This window comes from Mandrillus leucophaeus, unplaced genomic scaffold, assembly GCF_000951045.1.
Source record: "Mandrillus leucophaeus isolate KB7577 unplaced genomic scaffold, Mleu.le_1.0 Scaffold61, whole genome shotgun sequence".
Taxonomy (NCBI): Eukaryota; Metazoa; Chordata; class Mammalia; order Primates; family Cercopithecidae; genus Mandrillus; species Mandrillus leucophaeus.
Window position 1 is genome coordinate 2967760 of NW_012106586.1, and position 25283 is coordinate 2993042.

Here is a 25283-nt window from a genome sequence, read left to right on the forward strand (position 1 = left end):
AAAAAGACATTTTAAGTTGGGGGACAGGGGTGGTTTAATAAATAGATTGTTCAATACACAATGGTGAGAAAATTGGCCATCTGTTTAGAAGGGAAAAAATGGCTAAGCCACATTCTTATCTCCAGCCATTCATAAAAATTAATTCCAGATGGATTAAATATATCTAAATACATTCATTCATTCAACAAATAGTTATTAAGCCACTATCCTGTTCAAGTTGCTGTGGATGGAAAAAATCACTCAAAAATCTCCTTTCTTGTGGAGCCTACATTCTAGTGCAGAGTGGCAGTCAATTACTAAATAAGCAGTGAGCTTATTTATTTGATATGGTTTGGCTCTGTGTCCCCAAATCTCATCTCAAATTGTAATCCCCACGTCGAGGGGTGGACCTGGTGGGAGGTGATTGGATCATGGAGGCAGTTTCCCTCATGCTGTTCTCATGATAGTGAATGAGTTCTCACAAGATCTGATGGTTTGAAAATGTTTGGCAGTTCTCCCACACTCTCTCTCTCCCACTGCCTTGTGAAGAAGGTGCTTGCTTCCCCTTCACCTTCCACCATGGTTGTAAGTTTCCTGAGGCCTCTGCAGCCATGCGGAACTCAGTCAATTAAACCTCTTTATAAATCACCCAGTCTCAGGTAGTTCTTCCTAGCAGTGTAAAAATGAACTAATACAGTTGATGATATGTGTTATGCAGGAATAAAAGAAGAGAAGTAGGGAACATAAGTTTGCAATTTCACACAGATTATTTAGGGAAAGCATTGCTATAAAGATGACATTTGAGTAAGACTTACATGAGGTGAAGAAGTTGGCCATGCAGTTATGGAGGGAGGACATTCTAGGGAGAGGCAATATGTAATAAAGGGCCCTAAAATGGGAGCGTGTTTTTTGAGAAATATCAAGCCTAAATGGCTGAAGTTAAGTGAGCAGAGGAACAATAATAGGAAACAAGATCAGAGAGATAGCCAGGGACAAGATCACATAGAAGCTTGATAATCATTTTAAGAACTTTGGCTTTTTCAAGTAAGATAGGAAGTTACATTATATGATTTACATTTTAATGGAATCACTCTTATTTTTGTACTGAAAATGGGCAAGGCAGGAGCAGGGAGACCAGTTAGGAGGCCACCACAATAATCCAGTGGAAAGAGAACAATAGCTAGGAACAGAGTGGTAGTAGTGATGGTGGTTAGAAGTAGTTGTTTCTGAAATATATTGAAGGCAAATCCAATAGAATTTGCTTACGGATTGGTTGTGCAGGCAAAAGAAAAAGAGGAGTTAAGGATGATGTGGCTGGAGACTCTAAGATGGCCCCCAATTAGCCCTGCCTTCTGGTATTCATGCCCTTGTGTAACAGTCTTCCTTTGAGCATAAGCTCAAGGCAAGACAAAGCAAGCGTGGCCTGCTTCTAATTAGAAGAATATTACAAAGGTGGTAGGATGTCACTTTCATGATTATATTATGTGATATTGTTACATCTGTCCTACTAGCAGACTCTATTGCCTTCTTAGTTTGCATGGTTTGATGAAACAAGCTTACGAAGACAGCCATCTATGAACCAGAAAGTAAGCAATCACCAGACACCAAATATGCCTGTGCCTTAATCTTGAACTTCCCGACCTCCAGAACTGTGAGAGATAAATGTTTGTTGTTTATAAGATACCCAGTCTATGGAGGATAGTGTGAGCAGAGGAGATGCTCACAATATGTGTGCTGTTTCTTGCTGCCCCATTCAGATATAGTGTTTGCAGTGACCTATGAGCATGAATTCTGATGGGCAAAATGCATGGGAGTTCAGCAAGACTCAAAGTAAGTAAAAAGTAATCATGTTATTTTTCAAAAAATTAAAAATAGAATTACCATATGATTCAGCAATTCTGTTTCTATATATGCCCAAATAATTAAAAGCAGAGACTCTGGCATCACATAACGTAAAGATGAAACAGCAGTAAAAGTCATGCTGATAATTAATAGCATGACTAGCAAATTAAAAACACCATGACAAGTCAAGAAAATACTGCAGAAGATAAAAGCTTTGTATTTCCCGGTTTTTTAACAAGGGACCCCACATTTTATTTTGCACTGAGTCCAGCAAATTATGTAGCCAACCATCTTATACATCACTAGTAGGAACCTAAAATGGTCCAACCATTTTGGAAAACAGTTTGGTGATTTCTTGTAAAGTTCGCAACACGCTTACCACATGACCCATGGGAGCCAGAAGCTGTTTGAACTAATTTGGTTACATTTGTACACTAGCGAAGACTGTGAAACAGATTTGGTGATTGGCAGCCCAAGAACCACATGGAATGGAGGAGGGGTAATTCTCTCAAATGAATGGAGTAAAGGATGCTGAGCAAGCAACGATAACGGAGGCAGAAGATAAATAGTGGGGGATGTTGGGGGAGGGGAGGAAGGAGGTAAGAAAGGTGAGAATATTCCATTTGCAGATGGCAGAGCTCAAATTTAAGATTCCTGCCAGCCTCAATAAAGCACTTGTTTGATTCAAGTCTACATTAGGACACTATCTAGAGGAATGGCTTGTTTATGCAAAGGATTGCTTGTCAATTCCTGAGACAACTGAGCATGGATTAAATGCACACAACTGCGTATGGGACTCTGATCTTGGGAGTATAAAATTATTAATGATTTTGCTTAAGAGTAGCATAATTAAGAGGCAGACATGGGCTCAGATTCCTAAAATAATAATTTATGGTTAAACGAGTCCCATTACATGCCATTATGTTACAACCCAAAAGTTTGGTTTCTTCCTTTGAGAGCCAGTTGACTGATACTCAATGTCCCAGCTGTGGATCTGCTTGGAAGCTGCAAGGACTAACTCCTTATTCTTTATGAGGACCACAAAGAGAGGCCACTTATGAAGGCGTGTGTTTCTAGACCCCAGGATAATGGAAGAAAGAGAGGTTTGTGCCACTAGGCCCTTATTCTGCGAGCGGAGCCCTATCTACCATATTTGGCAGTCTGGCCAAAATGAAGCTAACAGTGATAAACTTGGAGAACCAAGGCCTGCTTCAGGTGCTGCCAGTGGCCTCTCAGATGACTTGGGTAAATTATACATCTGTCTGTACTCCCGTTTCTTCCAAAATAAGCACAAGTAATTCTCACCAATCTACTGTTGAGTTGGTTTGAATATCAGATGAGACAATGAGCATGGACTCTCTTCAGAGAAAATGAAATGTGATAGAAAATTAAGATGAGGTGCCGGTTATTATTCTTAGCATTTCCAAGGGGGTGCTGACACCCTCCCCTTCCCTTTCAGATTATTGGCAATAGGAGAGGATCAAATTAAGATCATAATTAGATGATTTGAGAAATTCACATTACTCTTTAAAATACTGAAGAATTCATTAAACCAAGATCAAAAACGTTTGTGGCTATGCCAGGTTCCTGGAATCCTAGGAACCACTATGAATCCAGAAGAAGCATTAACTGGTAAAGCTCAGAGAGGAAATATTTTAGCAATGACACAAGGCAGCTTCTTATCTCTTGCTTCGCAGCATCATTAAAAATAAATTTTAAAAAATACAAAACAAAATGAAAATAAAACTTTTAACTGATCCCCAGAAGAACAGACTCTTCGGAAAAGCTGACAGACAGAGGGTCAATGATCAGGAATAAAAATAGTATATGGTACATTTAGAAAGGAAAAACAAACACCTACATCACACGGGCAGCTACTTACTGTGAACAAACCATGAACAAAAGCACCTCAAGGCTAAGGCAAATGGGCCACAAACTGGATATGAGTCAGCAACAAAAGTCCTTTTATTAATTAAGCTCAAGACTGGATACAAGGTTAACAATATTTTATGCTGATGTTTACGAAGCCCTTACCACATGCCAAGGACTTTTAGTGTATACCTGTATTATCTTACTTAACCCCACTAGGTCAGTGTGACTGTTATTTGTATTTCACAAATGGAAAAACAGATGACCAGAAAATTAAGGTACTTGCATAAGGCCTCCAAACCATTATGTGGCAATTGGGGCCATAAGCTGACATCTGTCGCCAAAGTCTGTGTACCTCATCACTGTGGTGAATTGCCTCACGAGAGCATCCTGCTCATACAGAGTGCAGGTTGCAGCTCTGGGCTTTGACAAAGAGGCTTGGCAGACCTTAAGAGGATTCAGAGGAGAGCAGTGGAGTAAGGTTATTTCACCTGGCGAAGAGAAAACTAAGATGTGCTCCCTAGCAGTGTTAGCTTCTCTGATGGCAATTGGGATCAAGAAACAGATAATAGATGCAGGTGGTTTGGGAGAGCAAAGGAGGATTTGGGCTAAGCCAGAATCAAATTGTGATTGTTTCTAAATGTGCTAAGGATGTTAAATATTTGTGGCAGTCATAGAGGTGCACCACTTTAGAGAACCTGCGTGAGAAGCACGACTGACTGAGAGCCTCCAGTTGTCTCACACCTTTGGGTGTGCCACGGTGCTCAGGCCCAGGCCATGCTTCCCCCAGGCTGCTCCTAGCAGTGACTACGCATGAAGGCAGTATTAGAACTGGGCCATTTCTGTCCAGTGGTGGCTCCTCTATGATCCTGGAGAGCTCTCTTAGAACTACAATGCAGGCCGGGCGCAGTGGCTCACGCCTGGAATCCCAGCGCTTTGGGAGGCCGAGGTGGGCGGATCACAAGGTCAGGAGATCGAGACCATCCTGGCTAACACAGTGAAACCCCGTCTCTACTAAAAATACAATAAAATTAGCCGGGCATGGTGGCAGGCGCCTGTTGTCCCAGCTACTCGGGAGGCTGAGGCAGGAGAATGGCCTGAACCCGGGATGCGGAGCTTGTAGTGAGCCGAGATCGCGCCACTGCACTCCAGCCTGGGCGACAGAGCGAGACTCCGTCTCAGACAAACAAACAAAACAAAACAAAACTGCAGTGCAGTCTGAGGCTTTTCCTGCTCGGGCCTCCTTCCTTCCCTTTCTTCTCTGGAAGGTGTCAGACCCACAATGCAGCCTGGAGGTTCTCCTCACCTACTCCCACTCCCTCTGCCTGTATCGTCAACAAGTGTTTCCCCAATAAATTTCCTGTATGTATAATCCTATCTTGGTGTTCACTTCTCAGAGACCCAAACTGACAAAATACTGAGTGTGTAGAAAATGGAAATAAGGCCAGGCACAATGGCTCAGGCCTGTAATCCCAGCACTTTGGGAGGCCGAGGCAGGTGGATCAACTGAGGTCAGGAGTTCGAGACCAGCCTGACCAACATGGTGAAACCCCATCTTTACTAAAAATACAAAAAATTCGCCAGGCGCGGTGGCAGGCGCCTGTAATCCCAGCTACTCGGGAGGCTGAGATAGGAGAATCTCTTGAAACTAGGAGGTGGAGATTGCAGTGAGCCAAGATTCCACCCCTGCACTTTAGCCTGGACAACAGAGTGAGACTCCATCTGAAAAAAAAAAAAGAAAAGAAAAGAAAAAGAAAAGGGAAACAATAACCCCTTTGGTCTTTAAAAGCAGGTTTGGCAATTAACTGAGAAATTTTAAGTGCAGGTTCTCAAGAGCCCGAGGAGGATGTGTTTAGAAGACTGTCCATCTTCTCCTAGACCTGAGAGTCTGTGAGTCTGTACTCATCACTTAAATATAACAAGGTAAATTCCTAGTTTATTTCCATGTAAGAAGAGCCTAAGAAATATGACTACTCATCTAACTGAAAATGAGGAATGCCTGACATGGCATCTTCACTGCATCTGCCACGGTCTCTGATCTGAAACCTGCTCTACTCTCACCCATGCTATTAGAATTATTGCAGGGTGAACAGAGACCATACTCTCCAGACCATAAGCTGCAGAGCTGAGGCCTGGGCCCTCCAAACCGGTTTGGGAAGTGCACTCGGAGTCCCTGGAGCAACATGATGAATTGGCCCAAACTTCCCCAGAGTCCTACCAAGCCAGATAGACCATGGCTCATCATTTTGTCCTGAATAGGTTAGAAGAGGTCTTTCTCTGTGTTGAGCTTCAGTTATTAGCCTTATAACACCAATAATTAGATATCTTCTGACAATAAACACATGGCGTCAGACATTAAATTATGTAAATTATTAGTAAAGACATTAAAAAATACAAGATATTTTGCCTTGCTTCTAACCAGCCACTTGACCTTGGATAAATTATTTAAGCTCTCCAGATCACCTAAGAAATTCTGAGAGTTGATGCTCAATGTTATAAAATCATTGAAGTTGTAATCCTCACCCTGTTAAGGGGTCACTGTTTCTCAATAGGACTGCACTAGTTCAGAAAATGCCTTTCCATGGGATAGATATCCATTTTGCTCAGGTGGGTGTGGTAATTGTCCCTGTCTCAGTATACTCAGTGGTCAAGACAGTGAAAGCTCGCTTCTCACCTGAACAAACTGTTTGAAGAGCTTCGTGTAATATATTGAACAGGAAGGTGTCTGCTAACATCAGTTTCTAAGACACAAACAACTGTACTATCAACCACACAGGGCAAACGCTCTTTAAGATTAAACCTAAATCCTTTATCTTTGTTAAAAAATAAAATAAAAAGGCCAGGCACAGTGGCCACAACTATAATCCCAGCACTTTGGGAGGCCAAAGCAGGAGGATTGCTTGAGTCCAGGAGTTCGAGACCAGCCTGGACAACATGTCGAAACCCTGTCTCTGCAAAAACTATAAAATTTAGCTGAGTGTGGTGGCACATGCCTGTAATACCAGCTACTCAGGAGGTGAAGTAAGAGGATCACCTGAGCCCAGGAGGTGCAGTAAGCTGTGATCGTGTGCCACTGCACTCCAGCCTGGGAGACAGAGTAAGACCCTGTCTCAAAAAATTTTTTAAACACTCTGAACACACTTCAGCATTAAGCTTAATGCAGCATTAGGGTGTGAAGGGTTAACCCACTCTACCATGCTCTCTCCTGCTTTGCTCTGCCCACAGTCAGAAGAGCCACAGCCTGCCAGCCAGCCCTTTGATTGGGGGGCCCTTTTACCCACTCCCTGCTGGCTGGGGGAGAGAAGCCAGCAGAGGAAATAGATGGATGCAGCGAGAGACAAGACAATGAGCATACAGCCCAAGCCACCATCTGCCTGGCAGGGTGGCACGAGACAGAGTTTGGGACGCTGGTGTAGCCACTGTGGTTAAGCAGACAGTGTCTGCAGCAGGCCGTCAAAGATCGGGCAATTTGAAATGTGAGAAAGGCAGGCTTCGCAGAGTGTCAAACACTTGGGTGCAAGATAAACTTGAACTGTTGAAGAACTCTTGTTCTGTTTTGTTTGTTAACTTTCAGGACCATTGGATTTTTCTGCGTTTGGCTGCACGTGAATAGTATTTCAGAAACACTGTGGGTTATATGGGTTACATAGATTTTCGTGGACTGGCCTGGGAGCCTTTCCTCTCTTGCCTCAAACCACTAATATCTGATATTATTTCTATGGGAAATGTGTTCTGAGTTTCAAAGAAAATCTTACAAACAAGGTTTTAATGTAGAAGCTATTTGTAAGCCAGGATCTATCTATATACTGAAACTTCTACGCATTTGCTTATTAAATATATATTGAGGGACCTAGCATGTACCAGATATCATGCTAGGTGCTGAGGATAACCAAGGGGTTCACAGTCCTTTGAAGAAGCACGTAGATGGGGAAGTGAGCAGGTCCACATTATGACTCTTGTGGGCCCTCGACACTTTTCCCTTCGTGCGCCCCTTCCTCCTTAAAAAAAAAAAATTAAAAATTGTATTTTACAATTGTGTTGGTATAAATACAATCCAAGTTGGGATTATATTCTCTCTCGATATGTGGCTGGTTTTAAAAGAAATTAAAACATTTTCATGGATCCCTAAACGTATCCTAGACCCTCAGTAGGATTGTGCCTACTGAGCCTAATGGATAGGTTGGCCCTGGAGAGGGAGGAGGGCAAGATGAGGACTTGCAGGAGTGACACTTGAGGTGACAGTTAAAGGACAAGCCAGAATGAACCAGAGAGGCAAGAGGGGAAAGGCCATTTTAGGAAGAGGGAACAGCATGGGCAAAACCTTAGAAGTGTGAAAGGCAAGGTGAGACACCCTGCAAGTGATCCTAAACGGTAAAAATGAGATTGCAAAAGACAGGCAGAGGCGAAAATATGAAGAATCTTGTGTGCTATTCTAAGAACAGTGGGAAATTAACAGGGACAGCTGAGGAGTGACAAGTCAAAATGAGGCTTGTAGAAAAATTACACTGGAATAATTGGAAACAGAATATGAGACTACCTGAGAGATGATGGCACGAATCTATGTGAGAAATAGTGACAACCCTAACTGAGACAATAAAAATGAAAATAACAAGCATTCCAAAGGATGCAGGTTGATTCATTGGGTAGGAGGAATGAGGAAGAAGTCTGGGTTCCTATTTGTTCCCTTCTTAGCCCTTTAGTGCTTGACTAGCCATCAAACATACGCCACATCAAAGCAGCCAGCCAGCTCAGATATGGGAAACTGCTGGTCTGACCTTTTGGCCTCATCTCCAAGCCCTCCTGTTCTGACAGCACCCTATTTTAACTCAGTTCTCAACCTATAAGGCTTTTCAGTGTCTTGGTCACAGTTTCATGTTTGACCCTTGACTACACCAGTGCCATGAATACGGGCCAATCCTGCTGCCCATTCTGGCCCCTTGGACCCATGCCAGCTAAGGCAGTCCCACCTGGCCTCCACATGGATGTGGAGCAGACTTTTCTGCCTTGATTGAACTGGTGCATGGTAGAGGCATTGGCTGTGCTAGGAAAAAGATGACGAGAAAACGATGTGGGGAAGATGATTATTTCCAGTCCAAATATGCTGAATTTGAGGTTCCAAAGGGACAACCTAGGAGACATTAACTAAGGCAATCACAAATGTGGTGCTAGAATTTAGGAGAATGTGCTGGAATGGAGAGGAAGATTTAGGTGTGTGTAGAAAAGAATTTACATGGTAGGCGTCAGGCTGGCCCTAGAAAGGCCTGTTCGCAAGGTTGGCTCTTAGCTGGCACCTAGGAACTCGACTGGGGGAATATTCTCACTATTCCCTGAGAAGGGTGGACCACTGTGCCTAAACTGTTTGTGCAGACAATATAGTTTACGCTGAACACCTGCTTTCCTCCTGGGCATCTGGAACTTTGGTGTGTGCTAGGCAAAGGGTGCCTGCATGACCAGCCCTCAGTAGAACACTGGGCGCTGAGTCTGTCACGAGCTTTTCTGGTAGACAACACTTCTCTCATGTAGCCACAGTTTGATGCTGGAGGAATTAAATGTGTCTTGTGTAACTGCTGGGGCAGGACTCTTGGAAGCTTACCTGGATTTCTCTGGACTTTGTCCCATGCGCCTTTCTCCTTTGCTGACTGTGCTTATATCTTTTCCCTGTAATAAATCTTAGCTGTGAACATAACTATATGCAGATTCCTATGATTTCTTTCAGTGAATCACTAAATTTGGATGTGGTCTTGGAGACCCCCAACACAGAGATTTATCAGGAACACCTGGTCATTCGGTGCTGGGAATAACACCGTTAAGTGACCCCCTCCCAAGCTACATGGTTGCAATGGACTGGCCACATAATCTGATCCCAATTGGCTGGAGTAAAGAAGGTCATGCTGCTCGATCCTACAGACAAAAATGAAGATACCTTCTTCTGTCATAAAATGCACTGACCTGAAATGCAACGAAAGGACAAGGGTGACATTCAAGGGAAGATTAAAGAAAGACTCCTAACTATTCCAGAGGCAAACTCTATGTGGCTAAGAGTTAAGAGTCATAGAAAGATCCTCTTGACAAAATGCAAAAAGAACAAACAAAAGACCTAAAGGTTGTGTGGACCATGGCTATTCCTTTAGCAAATTGAGAACAGTACAAGATTTCTGGCATTGGATACAAGATCCTAAGTAAAATTGTTAAGAAACTAGTTACGGTTTTAAGGAAGGTATGTTGTCAAAAAGTCCCTAGCCTGTTGTACGGAGACCTGTGACCATCCAGCATTATGGTAGACCCTGAACGAAGCCCCAACACTGAAGTGCCAAGATCAAAGCCATTCACTAGCATCTCCTCAAACACCTGCCTGCCATCACCACCACAAGCACCAGTAGGAAATCCTCCCTCAGTGCCTTTTCCAAAAGTGGCCCCAACAATTTATTCTACGTCTAAGAAGTGAGGCAACAACAAGAATGCTTATGAGACTCATTGTTTCTATCATTCATCCTGCTAAGCTTGCTCAGCGAGATACGGTATTATATAACCTGTCCCAGTAATCAGTGTATGGCACTTCTTTCTCCCTTTTTGGTTTGACTTTTATTCTATTTCACTGTATCAGGTAGGCAGGAGAAGCTACTTTTATCATTTATCCCATAATCTGCAGAATGGTGAGAAGTCACAAACCTGATCAAATCCAAGCTAATGGAAGAATTGACACTACCCAGAAAACCTGAACTCAGAGGGGCTAAATCATGTCACTTCACAGTACAGAAGCTGTATGTGATTTTGGATTGTTACCCACTGGGGAGAAGGTGAGCACATTTGGAATTGCACAGAAGGTGGCTGGATTAGGATTAAGTAGGAACATTTTTACAATTAAATGTGTGAGAAGATGTGATATATATATATATACTGGGCAGCCAAGAAGTTACTCCATCGTCAAATGAGACATTAACACAATAGAGGAAAAATATGTCTGAAAGTCATTATTTTCCAGAAGAAATGTGAAGTTATTTTTAAAAAGGAATAAAAAATATATAGGGGCCAACTCAGAGTCTTCAGAGACTTAATACTCAAAACTTGCTGAAATTATGGGTCTCCAGTGATCAAAAGGGCAAATATATTCAGGGACTAACACACTCATACTCACTGAAAATAACTCACAATCTGTCTCTAGAGACTAAAGAAAAAATCATCACTGACAGCCATCGTCATGTCTTTTGAAACGTGGGATGATGTTCTCAACGATAGATGAATCTGGCTTCCTGGGAAATCATCTCCTAATACAGACACTCCAGCTCTCTGACTTCCAATGTTGCACAGGACTGAGGGAGAGACCCCAGCTGAGCCTCCTACTACTGCAAAGGGAATTAACCACCCTGGCTTTCATGGAAAGTGCTGTTTCTAGTTTCTCCCTCCCCTGGCCACAGATTATTCCAATGGAGAGATGCAGGAAGATTAAAAGTTCATTAGATGTTCTTGTCTGGGAGTAATATACATGAAAATGCCTCAGGCTGAGCTTGTCAACTCCGGCCCTTAATGCAGCATCTTCAGATGCCTCATTCATCTCTTTCCTGGATTCATCTTTATAAGACAGATTTTCTTATATCTTTCAGGGGCAACCCTTCTCCATTCATGAGACAGAAGGATGTATTTGCATATGGAAATGAGGGTAATCAGACATATGATAGAACAAAGTTGTAAAATTAGAAAAATCTCTTTAGGGGGGATTAAATTAGACTGAAAACTTCCCAAGGCATTTCTACTTCTCCAGAATGCAGCATAGCAGCAAAAGCAGGAGTTTTGGAGGCAAATAGCCATGTGACTGACTCCCTAAACTCTGCCAATTACTAGGTTAGATAGCAAAAATACTTAAAGGAGACCTTCAGAGGTTCAAATTATGAATTCACATTAAATACTGAAAGGAAAATAACCTCATAAGAGTGATAACTAAGTAAGGGTCATAATGCTGGCTGAAACAAAAAAAATCTAGGAAAGGAGAAAACAGGGTAAAAGGATGTAACTATGTGAGAGGGCGGCTGGAAGCTGGCATTCTAGAAATAGAAGTTGCCAGACAGCCACACTATAAAGAACAAGCTCTATGGACCTGACAGGGAACATAATACTCAAATGAAGAATTTCTAACTATTTGTTCCTCTCTATATTGGAACCACCAAGGGTATAATCATTGCTAAATAGAAACTATAAATAGATTAATGGGTCTTTGTATTTGTCATCAGCCTTGTTTATTGGGAAATGAATGAAAATATTAAAGAATATCCTTTTTTATTCTCAACTGGGTTATCAACTTATGAAATTCATTAAGCTGTACTGTTGTTTTCAGGGGATTTTTCCATACAAAACACAACCTACTTCTGTTTCAAATGCCTATATGGGATTTCTTTCCATGCTGGCAACACTATCATGTCTTGCAAAGGACTGAGTCAAAGAATCAATATGCCTTTATTGTTTCTGTAACCTTCCTTTTTCATTCCACCCTTCCTTTGTCCTCCTCCTAATGTTCCTATTGCATCAGGCCCAGGGAGGTAGAACTTCCTAAGGAATACTCCATATAAGAAATAAACGGGCCAGGCGCAGTGGCTCATACCTGGCCCTTAATCCCAGTACTTTGGGAGGCCAAGGCGGGCAGATCATGAGGTCAGGAGTTCCAGACCAGTCTGGCCAACATGGTGAAACCCCGTCTCTACTAAAAATACAAAAAATTAGCCGGGTGTGGTGGTACATGTCTTTAATCCCAGCTACTCAGGAGGCTGAGGCAGGAGAATCGCTTGAACCCGGGAGGCAGAGGTTTCACTGAGCCGAGATTGCGCCACTGCACTCAAGCCTGGTCAACAGAGTAAGACTCTGTCTCAAACAAAATAAATAAATAAAAATAAAAAATAAACGCTGGATTCAGTCTCTCCTCATACTGGGGGCAAATTGTAACACTAAAATAAGTGAGATGTATGAATTAAGCTATGTTCAAGATGTTTAAATTGGCATACCTTATAAAGGTAATTTGTGCTAGCTCTCCCTCCTCCACCTAGGTGATTCTCTCTTCATCTGTGAATATATGACTCTCTTCTACCTCTTCATACTGAACTAGAGACCAAATAACGTCTTTTTTAAAAAAACAACATTTTTACACCCTTCTCTTTCCTTTCTGTTTCACCAATGTCTTTTTTTTAAAAAACAACATTTTTACACCCTTCTCTTTCCTTTCCGTTTCATTGCCATCGTTCTAGGTGAGACAACTGATGATAACTGGCAATACAAATAGTGACGTCTTTCATCACAATAGTGCTCTTACTGGTTTCTGTGCTTCCTCTCTCTCTCCATTCCAGTGTGTTCTATATGCTGTAGCAGACCCATCTTCCTGGGCCATGGAAAACGATCTTACCCTCTGCCACTAAAATCAAGAGACACCTAACATCTCTATAAGGTAAGATTAAAAGTCCTTAGTTTGCTATGTAAAGCCTTCAAATCTGATCGATCAACCTTCCCAGCTTTATGTCCTCAAACTGACCTATGTAAATAATTTACTCCAAACAAAGTCACAACTTTTATGAAAACCTTTTACTCCATGCGTTAAATGCACTCCTTAACATTCCTGGGCATGAATCTAACCTAATGAATCAAATATAGTCACCAGTCAGAAAGGAAAATTAAATGTGGAGATATTTCTAAATCTCACAGAATCTGGCCTTAAGTACTGTTCTTGTGATTTTGCCCAAGCGGTATCACCACAAGAAAACCCTGTCATATATTAATAAGCAAATATGAAAGTAAGAATAATAATCCACTTTATCAATTGATTTTCAGTTTCTAAGAGCAAATATATCTTTTCCATGAAGCCAGGGACTTTTGTCTGTCGTCTGGGGAATACTCTATCCCATAACACTGCCTGGCATCTAGTATGAAATATTAGCAGGGGTGAAAAAACCACAGAGGAGCAACAGAAAAAATAGTTCACATACAGTCTTTGTTTTAATGTTTATTGGTAGAAACAGATCTTCAATGCGTACTTTGTGTTTATATAAACTCTACATTCTCTTAAAGGTTTTTGTTTTGTTTTCATTGGAGATTTTTAGCCTCCAAGTAAACTTAACATAGTATCTATGCATCTGATTCTTTATAGACTTTTTTTAGACTTTAAAACTAGATTTGAGAAACCATGCATATTCTATACCTTATTTAATAATCCAAAGAATTGTTTGCACTTTCAAAAAAGTTACAAAAAGGCTGAACACAAGTTAAATAACCTATATGGATCTAAATTTTCCATTTCTGAATACTTTTTCAGTATTATATATTGCTTGCTGTCTAATAAGTTAGATTGTCAGAGACGCGTCAGTAAATTATCTCTATTTTAAAATTATATCTGAATCCCCTTTCTCTGAGATGATCTTGCCAATATTAAACATTGTGCTATATGCAGTATTAGCCCAAAAGCTTAAATAAGAACCAAACTTGTAGACTGAATATTTTAATCTTAAAATTACATACCTATATATACACCTATGGTATGCTGCATATTAAATTTAACATTTCAAGTAACATATATAGCAAACATTCAGCCAAATACTCTTTCATGAAAAGATACTGTCCTTAAAATAAAAAGTTAATGAAAAGCTTTAGACACAAATGTCTAGACATAAGTACTAAGCCTATGAAACTTGAAACTAAAGTCTGCTGTACTATTAAGAAAAAGAAGATTGATTCTTAACCTACTGAATTGCGCAGATACAAAAGTGCTTAGCATGACAAAATTACCAAAAATAAAAACATTTTAGAGGTTATTTGGTTCTAGCAATATTAACTATTCTGTATTTCTGGATAATTTAACATTTGTATTTTAAATTTTATATAAATTTCTTTTTAACAAGTTTAAAAAAGCACACAAAAAATAGTTCAAACTATATATAATCTGTTATTTTTCATCCTGGTTAGCTTATCACAAATAACTCAGCAAAACAATACTTGAACATTCAGTTCTACTAAAAAACAATATTTGAGTAGATCTCATCACTCTACCCATTGTTTGCTATGTTGGACCCTAAAACAGGCTGCCGACAGATTGGACAAGTGCAATTCTCTGAGAGCCATCGGTCAATACAATGAATGTGAAATTCATGCATGCAAGGTAATTGCCTGAGCTTGTTTCCAGTTACGTAGTCACTGATACAAACACTACAGATTTTACCTAGTTCACTATCAATACTGTTATGCTCATAGTGCCGGGTGGAAAGATTGTCAATCTGCTCTTTGGTTAAACCACGTATTCGATCATCATCATCACCTTCATTTAGTAAAAAAAAGTGAGCAAGGCGAAGAATAGGTAGTGTTCCAGTTTCAACTAAATTGTTTGAATTTCGCGACTGCCTGCCACCCCTACTGTCACTGTTTCCAGTATGAGGCTGGGTGGTCTCGTTTTCACCATGCATTTCAGTGCTGACTCCTTGGGCCTGCCTGTCTTGAGAGGAACCTTCCCTGTGCTGGCTCCTGTTGTTAACTGTACCTAAGTTACTTAGTTCTGAGTGCATCTCTGGTAAATGCTGGCCATTTCTCTGAAGCTCTGACTCAGATTCAGCCTCCATTAGAGAACTCAGTTCTCCAAACCCAGTCATGATCTGCCTTAAAATTGACCGAAGAGCCACTGATGATGGCTCAACCAGCTCATTCTCAGAAATCCTACGAAGAGGAACTGTTATGGTACTAACATAGGTTCGAATACCTGACCGCTCTAAACGAGAAATGGTTCGGCGAAAGCCCCCACTATTGCTTTCAATGGTGACTGTGTTTTCTGCTAGCCCTACTCTGGAGCGAGTTCTATTTGCAATACTATCCCGATCTCTATTTTCTCCAGGACGGATCCTTCTCACTTGAAGGTCCAGTGTGATTGTTGGATGTCGTCGTACAGCAGTTGAGGATCTGCTGGATTCTTCTCCTTCTTCTACTGTTATTCTTGACACAAGCCTTGAATTAGAGAATGGGGTATATGCAGTACCTCTGCGTTCTCGTTCTCTATCTCGCTCTAAAAAGACTCGAGTTCTACCTCTCCTTCTAACAGATCTTCTAGTGCTTTGCTGTACTGGTCTACTTTCCCTTTGGGAACTATGATAAACAGTGCCACTCTGTCTCTGAATTGGTGAACGGCTTCGACTATTGAAAGTAGATCGTAATCTTATTGGCTCTAATCTTTGGTTTGTATTCCTCACTGTAACATTACTTCTAGCCCCATTTTCCCAAACATGTGCTGCTCCAAACCGTTGCCCCTCCCTTTGCCTGAGTTCACTACCACCTGATTGGTTTGTGTGACTACTGATATTAGTGTGTGAAGCGTTAGCTCGAGGAATGCCAGCTGCTCCCCCAATTCCATTTCTTAACCTTCCCAGTGTTGAGAAAGATCCTTCAGCTGGATTTTGCCCCCTTGAACCAAGCCTAGTCCTTGGAATGTTGGAACTACTACCACTGAAATTCACTGAGGTTTGGCTTCTTGTTCGCCTAGCCACAGGACTAGTTGACCCTTGTTGCCTATTTGCAGTATGATCTCTGTTACTATCTGAAAGTGGAATGTCTGTATAATCTTCTCCATGAATTTCAAATCCTCTATTTTCATGATTTATGTGGATTTCCAAACTAAACCGAAACTCTCCACTGTTCGGGTTTGTTCGACTCACAGCTCTCCAAGTTTGGTTCCCATTTTGTCCACTTCGAGTTGCATTTCCTGTGCGCCGAAAGGTGTTCAACCATTCTAGAAGAGAATCTTCATGTGAACTTTCTCTAGGGACTTCTGAGTCTAGAAAGCAAAGAAAATCAACTTAAGGTCAATTCCTAAGACACATCTTACAGCTTTATTGAAAACTTGTAAGAACAACAAAGTTTGTAATAAATTAAAGAAGAGCTGTGGATTTTAATGAATAAAAGATGGTAAAAAGACAACTTTCTAAAAGAAAAGTATATATACTATAAGCATATTATAAAAATTAAATTACTATTTACATAATTACAAAGTATTAAATACTATTTATGCAACGCTATGGAGAAATCCTCATTCTTACTTTCTATCTGCCCATTACTAGCAAAATACTAAGGCAAATGAGAAATATATCCACTACCAAAATTTTACATTTAAACTGCTCTATCAATATAGTAAGATCGGCCGGGCGCGGTGGCTCAAGCCTGTAATCCCAGCACTTTGGGAGGCCGAGACAGGCGGATCACGACGTCAGCAGATCGAGACCATCCTGGCTAACATGGTGAAACCCCGTCTCTACCAAAAAATACAAAAAACTAGCCGGGCGAGGTGGCGGGCGCCTGTAGTCCCAGCTACTCGGGAGGCTGAGGCAGAAGAATGGCGTAAACCCAGGAGGCGGAGCTTGCAGTGAGCTGAGATCCGGCCACTGCACTCCAGCCTGGGCGACAGAGCGAGACTGTCTCAAAAAAAAAAAATATATAGTAAGATCAATAAAATACAATGACAAACTTTATGTAAAATTTGTCCTGTATTTGTGGAATCTTTCTGGAAAAGTCAACTCAGTCATTTTTGCAACTAGGTATTTCCGTAATCTTAGAAATTTTTCCTATTTCTCAGGTGCTGCCAAAAATGTACGTATCAAGAAACGTGAGTTTCTGAATATAACATTAAAACCACATTACTGTACTTGTCTTTGTGTGAAGCTGAGAAACTAGGCAAGTTACTTAAGGTCTCTATGGCCGATCCTTGTCTATAAACTGGAGATAATAATAGAATCAATCTCATAGGGTTATCCTGAGGATAAAATAAGATGCTATATATAACATAATTAGCATAATATCTGGCACATAAAAAGCCACCCCATAAATGTTAGCTGTTATACATAATAAAATACATTTTCTATTCATTTAGAACGTAAGCTCCAAGAAAACAAAGATTTTTGTAGTTTTAGTCACTGTTAACATCTCCAGCCTCTACAACAGTATCTGGTATAAATCAGACTTTCAATTAATATTGCTCAATTAATCAATTTAGAAGTAAATGTGTCACACATAAACTTCTTTGACTAAGATACTGCCACTGTGCCAAGCTTAAATTTCCCATTTATAACCAGTAGAGATTATATAAAGTACTAAACTTAATAAAAAGCATCAACACATTAACTACACAAACTTCAACTTCAAAGTTTGTTCTACTCAAAAATAGCTATTATAGGCCGGGCGCAGTGGCTCACACCTGTAATCCCAGCACTTTGGGAGGCCAAGGTAGGTGGATCTCAAAGTCAGGAGTTCAAGACCAGCCTGACCTACATGGTAAAAACCCGTCTCTACTAAAAATACAAAGAAATTAGCCAGGCATGGTGGTGTGCAACTGTAATCCCAGCTACTCAGAAGGCTGAGGCAGGAGAATTGCTTGAACCCGGGAGGCAGAGGTTGCAGTGAGCCAAGATTGTGCCACTGTACTACGGCCTGGGTGACAGAGCGAGACTCCTTCTCAATAAATAAATAAATAAATAAAACAGCTATTACATGACATCATTCTGATTTCATTTCATTCCTGCAATCTCTCATAAGACTTTTTAAAATGTTGAAGTTGAAGCTATTAATCAGCTGTTGATGCCAATAAAATAAACAGCAACTGAGTCATATTCCAAAGATGATGACCTGTTTTATATTTGATGAGTACATTTTCCATTCAAACGTATCAGTATTAATTATCGTATCTATATAGTACAACTCACATATCTAAACACAAAGAATAAAATGTGTTAATGTCTACTTTCCATTTGTTTGGAAAAAGATATGAGTAAAAGGCAGGTGAACATGAATTATTTTAAATGCTACTTCCTTTTTTGATTAACTTTTGATTAAGTGTAGCGATGATGGTGCATGTGAAAGAGTTTGCCAAGTACCTAGTCAAATCTACCCTACTCTTCTTCCATTGCAAAAGCATTGGAAATGGGCATGTGGACAGCCTGGCAGTTAGGTATGGCCATGAGACTAAGTTCTCATGAATGGAATGGGAGAGTAAGCAATACATCCTACTCTCAGGCTAGTGCCTGGACCTCCTTCCTACCAGCTAGAACCTAGATATGGTTGTGACTTAGCCAGATCATACAAATGGTACCCTGGAGCAGTGATGACCCATAAAACTGTCTCAAGGAATGAGTATGTTCTGTATTCGTGCTGTCCAGTACAGAAGCCACTAGCCACATGTGACTATTAAGCACCTGAATGTGGCTAGTATGAATGATGAGCTAAATTTTAAATTTTATTTAATTTTAATTAATTTCCATTTAAATAGTCACATGTGGCTAGCAGCTACTGTACTGAACAGCACAGTTGCAGAACCATTCTGTTAGCTGAGTGGATTCTAGGAGGATTTCTTTCCCCGGACTGTTAAGTAAGAAACTTCTTGCTTATTGAGCCATTGCATTTTGGGGTTTTTATACGACTTCATGGTAACTAACACAATGATTTTGACATAATATGTGAAACTACTAATAAATACCTCTGAGGAGGGAAGAAGAACTGGTTAAGAGGAACATAAAAGTGGCTTTTACTTTTAACTGTGCATACTTCATTTAGTTTGAAGCTCTTTTACAGTACTTTCTTTATAAGAACTTTTTATATGTAAACCATCAAACAGAACAAAGAAATAGAAACAGGTTTCCTAACTCAGTCTTTCTACACGGTTCTATATACAAATTTTTAGAAGCTGAGAAATACCACTTTAGAACAAGTAGTGTCTACATTCCAAGATTAAAAATAACTATGGTGGGAATTAACTTAATTGTATATTATTTCATAAAGTTCTCTGAAGGCAATCTGTGTGTTTAAGACATCTTTGCATTCACTCCTCTGTCCTATACTGCCTAACCATACTGCTTTACTACTCATATACATATGATCTGAATGAGTATCACATTAAAACTGGAAAAAACTGAAGACAAACATACTATACAAGGTCTAAGAATTTCATTTCTGCAAGTCCTCCAATCAAGCCTGTTCCTTATGGAAAGGACTCCATAGTACCTCTGTAATTCGTTCCATTTCTCAAGTCAGGCTGAGATGCTAGCTGTTCCTTGACGCCATCTAACCGCTGTTGCAGTTCTTCTGATGTTATTTCTCCTAAAACAATGAAAAATTGCTCATTTAAGAATTCTGAATTAAGTTTTACGAGACCTCATGAAGGGTAGACTAATCTTTAGTAACCTATATTAGACAAATGTCTTATTACTTTCATATGTTCCATAAATTGAAGACAGTTAAAAACTTGTACCGACGCACATCAATTCGGTTGTGCTTCATTTATTAATCTTGTATTAAAAATTATTAAAACAAGATTAATTTGAATAGCCAGGCACGGTGGCTCACGCCTGTAATCCCAGCACTTTGGGAGGCTGAGGTAGGTGGATCACCTGAGGTCAGGAGATCGAGACCATCCTGGCTAACATGGTGAAACCCCGTCTCTACTAAAAATACAAAAAATTAGCCGGGCACGGTGGCGGGCGCCTGTAGTCCCAGCTACTCAGGAGGCTGAGGCAGGAGAATGGTGTGAACCTGGGAGGTGGAGTTTGCAGTGAGCCGAGATCGCGCCACTGCACTCCAGTGGGGGGATAGAGGGAGACTCCGTCTCAAAAAAACAAAACAAAACAAAAAAAGATTTAATTTGAATAGTTGGTAAAGTGCTGCCAGTTGATACACTCAGGAATCTATAAGCAATAACTCTGTGGATTTTTGTCAGTTAAAAAGAAATTAACGGAGCATTTATAGAGAAAACTTCACATCTTTACTTTAATTTTATCCCCAATACTTCAGTATATGGATCATCAATATAAAAACACACAATATATAAATATACAAATTTCCATTAGTTCATTTGTAAAAAACTTTATGGAACACATTGGGCTTTGGGGGGAGTTATTAATTCAGCTGAATAAATTATAATACCCCAAAAGAGTTCAAATTGGGTTTTAAGTCAATTTTTTTTTGAGATGGAGCCTTGCTCTGTTGCCCAGGTTGGAGTGCAGTGGCATGATCTCGGCTCACTGCAACCTCTGCCTCCCAGGTTCAAGCAACTCTCCTGTCTCAGCCTCCCAAGTAGCTGGGATTACAGGCACGCACCACGACGCCCGGCTGATTTTTTGTATTTTCAATAGAGATGGGGTTTCACCATATTGGCCAGGCTGGTCTCAAACTCCTGACCTCAGGTGATCCACTCACCTTGGCCTCCCAAAGTGCTGGAATTACAGGCGTGAGCCACCACACCCGGCCAAGTCATATTTTATTTGTATAAAAATTACAAATAGGACCATATATGTAAATACTTAACACCATTATGTACATTAACCTGTTTCTTAGTTTGGCATTTGTGTAACAGTGCTCCATGTCCCATATTTTCACCTTATAAAATACAGAAGCCAGGGATTTTCTACTTTATTACACTAAAAAGTTCTTAAACTCACCAAAACAATATACTATATTTTCATAAAGAGAAACAGGGAAAAAGAATACCAATTCTCCTTATCTTGAAATCCTTCCACCTAATGATGGAAAAAGGTGTCTCCTCTTTTACCGATCTCTTACCAGGGGTGCCTAAAAGGTTATGGTCTCTCATAAGCCGATAATCTTCATCATTGAGTTCATTAATAAACTGATAATAGGCCTCTTCTCTGTGGAGACGCTCTTGCTGCCATCTTCTCTCATTTTCATGATGATTGTGGTCTTGAGATAAGCTTTCTTCACTGCCACCATCTGATCTAGATGTAGATTGATTCATCCTGAGATTCCTGGCTTTCTGTTCAAACAATATAAACAAAATTCAAGGTGTTAAGTCATGGACCACATTTGGCTTTGTATTTATAACTTACAGTTTTTAATTTTTAAATGTTGTCCCCTACCCAAATACTGTATTTGCCAAGTCTTGCAGTGAGAACCTTACATATAAAATGAAAAACAACTTCTAGGAAATACAACACAATTGGAGCTACTTCTTTGCCTAAAGCCATTAAGTCAGACTGGATTTGGGTTTACCACACAATGCTCATGCCTGAATACCATAGTGATTATCTCATTTTTGACCCGGCTAATGATCTGGAAAAGTTGATCCAGAAGTCCTCATTTATGTTTCAGTATCTGGATACTTCACATTAATTACAAATTTTAGGCTTGAATTATGCACATTCTTCACTTAATGAGCAAAGGGATATTGGGATGATATAATTTACATTTATTTTCAGCCAGGTATTCTTTCCAAAATAAGGCTCATGAATGTAATATTATCCCCCACTGCACTTTGTTGAGGTAAAAATCATTTAGCCTAATTAATATCTACTGAACAGACTGGGAGGTGATCTCTCATTAAAGCCTACCAGGAAGACTTTGAAACTCAACAGGAAACAAGACATCATGTATGGCTCAAGGATTGTGAAAGTGCATCAGAGCACTTTGTATCTCCCCATAACAAGCCTCATCCTTAAGCCTGGAATGGTTAGTCCCAGGAGTTTCAGAGTGCCAGTGAAAGTTCCTAACTTTGCCTAAGAAAACACTATTTTTGAATTATATTTAAATGTCACTCCTGAGAAGCTCGCTTTTAAACGATAAGGAAATCAAGGGAGAAAGATGTTTGTTTCATAAATACTTTAAAATTTCTTAAACATATCTATTTAGTAAGTCACACTAAAGCAATGGTTCTCAAACTCACTTAAGGACATTTTTAAAAATCCAGATGCCCAAATCTCATCCCCAATCCTTGATTAGAGTTTTCCAGGGTAGGACCAGGTCTGCTGTTAAGAGCTAATTTGGGTGTTCTACAGATGAAATAAACTATTCCTCAACAACCTCTGGCATGTCACTAAAGGGTATGAGTGATACAGCACCTGATTCAGTAGAGGCTGGAGGCTCAAATGGCTAGGCTACCAGTGAAGCAACTGTGCAACTCCGCCTCTCGAAATACACCAGGTGTTTAATAAGCAAGCTGCTTTAAATATAAGGTGAAATTAGCCTACAAGTCTAAAACACTGTAGGAGTAAGCAACTATTCAATTTCACCTGTAACACTAAATTACAAATTCAAGGATTTTTTTCACTGTGGTTATTTTGTCATTTTGAACAAATGACCTAGTAACATTATCCACTCAAATACGAATTAACACTACTAAAAACTCAAGATTTCTATCTTCAGATTAGGACCGTAATTAGCAAAGAGCATATTTCGTAGGTACAGCAATAATAGGATTTTTGTAATAAATAACTTTACAGAAACCTATCATAAAATCAAGCTACCCTAATATTATTTAAAACGTAACAGCTTCTCCTTAAAGGTAATTTTCTTATACAATTAATCACCATGAAAACAAAGCGAATACCTTATTTTCCTTTCGACATGCTTTTACCATATGCCATGGTATCCATCCTTCAATTGTTTGTGCCTTTTTTGAGAGTTGCCCATCTGAAGCAATAAAAGAGAGGTGAATAATTCAATAAACTGTCTCTTTGAAGGCCAGGAACGGGTGGGAGTCTCCCCACTCTGCTGCAAAGCCAAAGCAAATTCTCCAGTGGATTTTGTTAGACACATCTAGAAAATTAGATCCCCATACAATTAGGTCATGAACACCTCCCGCAAGGCCCCTACCTTCCGCAACAAACTTAGGCCTTTCGTCCTACAATGTCACTGCTCCTGGGTTTACGCCTCCTCTCTCAAAGGCCTTCCTTCCTATCCCGTTCCCATTCGGATGTTACCAGGGTTAGGCGTCTCTGGCTTACTTCTAAACCTTGACTTTCTTGCCACCCCCGCCCTCCGTCCCGCTACTGGTTTCTTTCCTGGCCGTTGGGACGGAAGCTCGCGCCGGGGGACGATCCCCAGTATGATAAACAGAGTGGGCTCAAGGGGCCCAACCAACCTCTTCCCAACCCAGCCTCAAGTAACGCTTCCCTTAGCGACCTAGATTCCCACAGGGAAGCAGGTGATAGACGGTGCATCCCAGCCAATCCCCAGCCAGCGGAGCGCATTAAGAGGGCAGTTAACCAATCGGAGAAGAGATGGGTGGCTCGAAGGATGGCCTGCTTTCCCCGGCGTCTCCAGGAAGTAGTGGTGGGACCAGATCTTTCTCTCGAACCCACCTGTCCTCCAAGTCCCGGGCCTTCCGCCTCCTCCCCGGAAAAAGTGTGCCGCGGACGGCGGTTCTCTCGGGTGCTGAAGGCTGTGGCTAGCAGGTGGGATAGGCTTGCCGCCGCGCCTCCGGAGCCCGCTGTGCCCTCGAATTGGCCACTGAGGAGAGAAGCCGGAAGCCCGTGCTGCAGCGTGGGGTCGTCCAGCTGGGGAGGATGCTCCGCGGGCGGAACGGCAAGCCCCAGCCCTTTCCAGACAGCCAGGCCGCCCACTCGGCGGAGGGGAGTCGCTCCGCAGCCGGCCCGGAGCTCGCACCGGAGCTCGCCCGTGCGACTGAAAATTGCGTCCGTCGGGAGCTAGGGTGCCTGCGTCCCGCGTTCCGCCCTCTCCGCGCCGCCCTTACAGTGCCTCCTCCTCGAGGCCAAATACCCGGCCGCTCAGCGCTGGTGGCAGCCGCGTAGTCGCAGAGACACAGCTTGCTTTCCAGGCTTGGGAAGTCCCAGCACTTAACTCTACGCGTCGGTGTTGCTTGTTTGCCAGCCAGACTACAAAGTGCACCCAAAGGTGTATTCTTCCCTTTACTTCCGGGTGTAACGTACTACCCAGCCAGGCCCTTTCCCTTGCTGTTCGTTGGAACCTGGAAATTACAAACCCTAATACATTCTGAAGTCTGTCTGTCTATCTCTATTTGAGAAGAGGTCTCGCCCTGTCGCCCAGGCTGGAGTGCAGTGGAGCGATCGTAGCTCACTGCAGCCTCCAGCGTTCCTCCCTCCTCCTCCCAGTAGCTGGAACTACAGGCGCTTGCCACTAATTTCACATTTTTTTCTTTTGTAGAGACAGGGGTCTCGCTATGTTGCCCAGGCTGGTTTCGTACTCGGCCTCAAGCAATCCTCCCACCTCAGCAAAATGGGATTACAGGCATGAGGCACTGCACCCCACTACATTTGTGTTTTTTCACCTTCTCGCTAGGAAAGCAGTTTGAAACTCCCAACATTCTCTCTCTGATTTTATTTCTGAGATGTGAGGCTTACTGAACTTGCCTCACCATTAGTTAATATGCTGAGTAGGTCTCCGTCTAACCTGGTATAGGCCCCCTTCCTCACATCCCCGCTATCCAGATGACTTCATCACTGGAGAGTGCTCACAATGCCGTTACTTGTCATTCTCCCGTTTGTTATTTCATTTCTGCATTAATTTTTGAGGAACTACCATATTCCCATTATTATGCTGGGCAGTCCTTAGCATCAGTGAGCTACCAGTGTAGTAAGGATCTATGGACAAGTTTTTAAAATAAGCATATGGATATGGATACTAAAATGGAAATATATAAAACAGCCTAGAAAGTCCTTCCAGGTCTCTCCGCTGCTTACATTGACAGACTGATGTCTTGGCACTCTGAAACTGCTGGAAGTTCCGCCACAAGATACGGGAACTCCTACGCAACCCCCAACTCCACTTTTACCTAATTTTCTCTGTCTCCCAAAACTCAGCTCAGTTCTCATCTTTAAGGAATTTTTCCT

The 25283-nt window shown here is 41.3% G+C and overlaps 1 protein-coding gene across 6 annotated transcripts; it reads right to left on the bottom strand.

The window, feature by feature from the left end:
- Positions 1–13649: 13649 nt before the first annotated feature.
- Positions 13650–24863, bottom strand: RNF6 (ring finger protein (C3H2C3 type) 6). Of its 6 annotated transcripts, none has more exons than XM_011999957.1 (5): positions 24804–24863; positions 23021–23103; positions 21241–21451; positions 19687–19782; positions 13650–16474 (listed from the first exon to the last, which is right to left on the bottom strand). In XM_011999957.1, exons 2-5 carry the CDS (start codon positions 23048–23050, stop codon positions 14706–14708), a joined length of 2106 nt encoding a protein of 701 aa, XP_011855347.1. In that variant the 5' UTR covers positions 23051–23103; positions 24804–24863; the 3' UTR covers positions 13650–14705. The 6 variants fall into 6 exon arrangements, with proteins under 6 accessions (XP_011855347.1, XP_011855346.1, XP_011855341.1 ...); XM_011999956.1 differs by lacking the exon at positions 24804–24863 and adding an exon at positions 23418–23580; XM_011999951.1 differs by lacking the exon at positions 24804–24863 and adding an exon at positions 23555–23972 and having other exon boundaries at positions 13652–16474.
- Between the last annotated feature and the right edge of the window lie 420 nt (positions 24864–25283).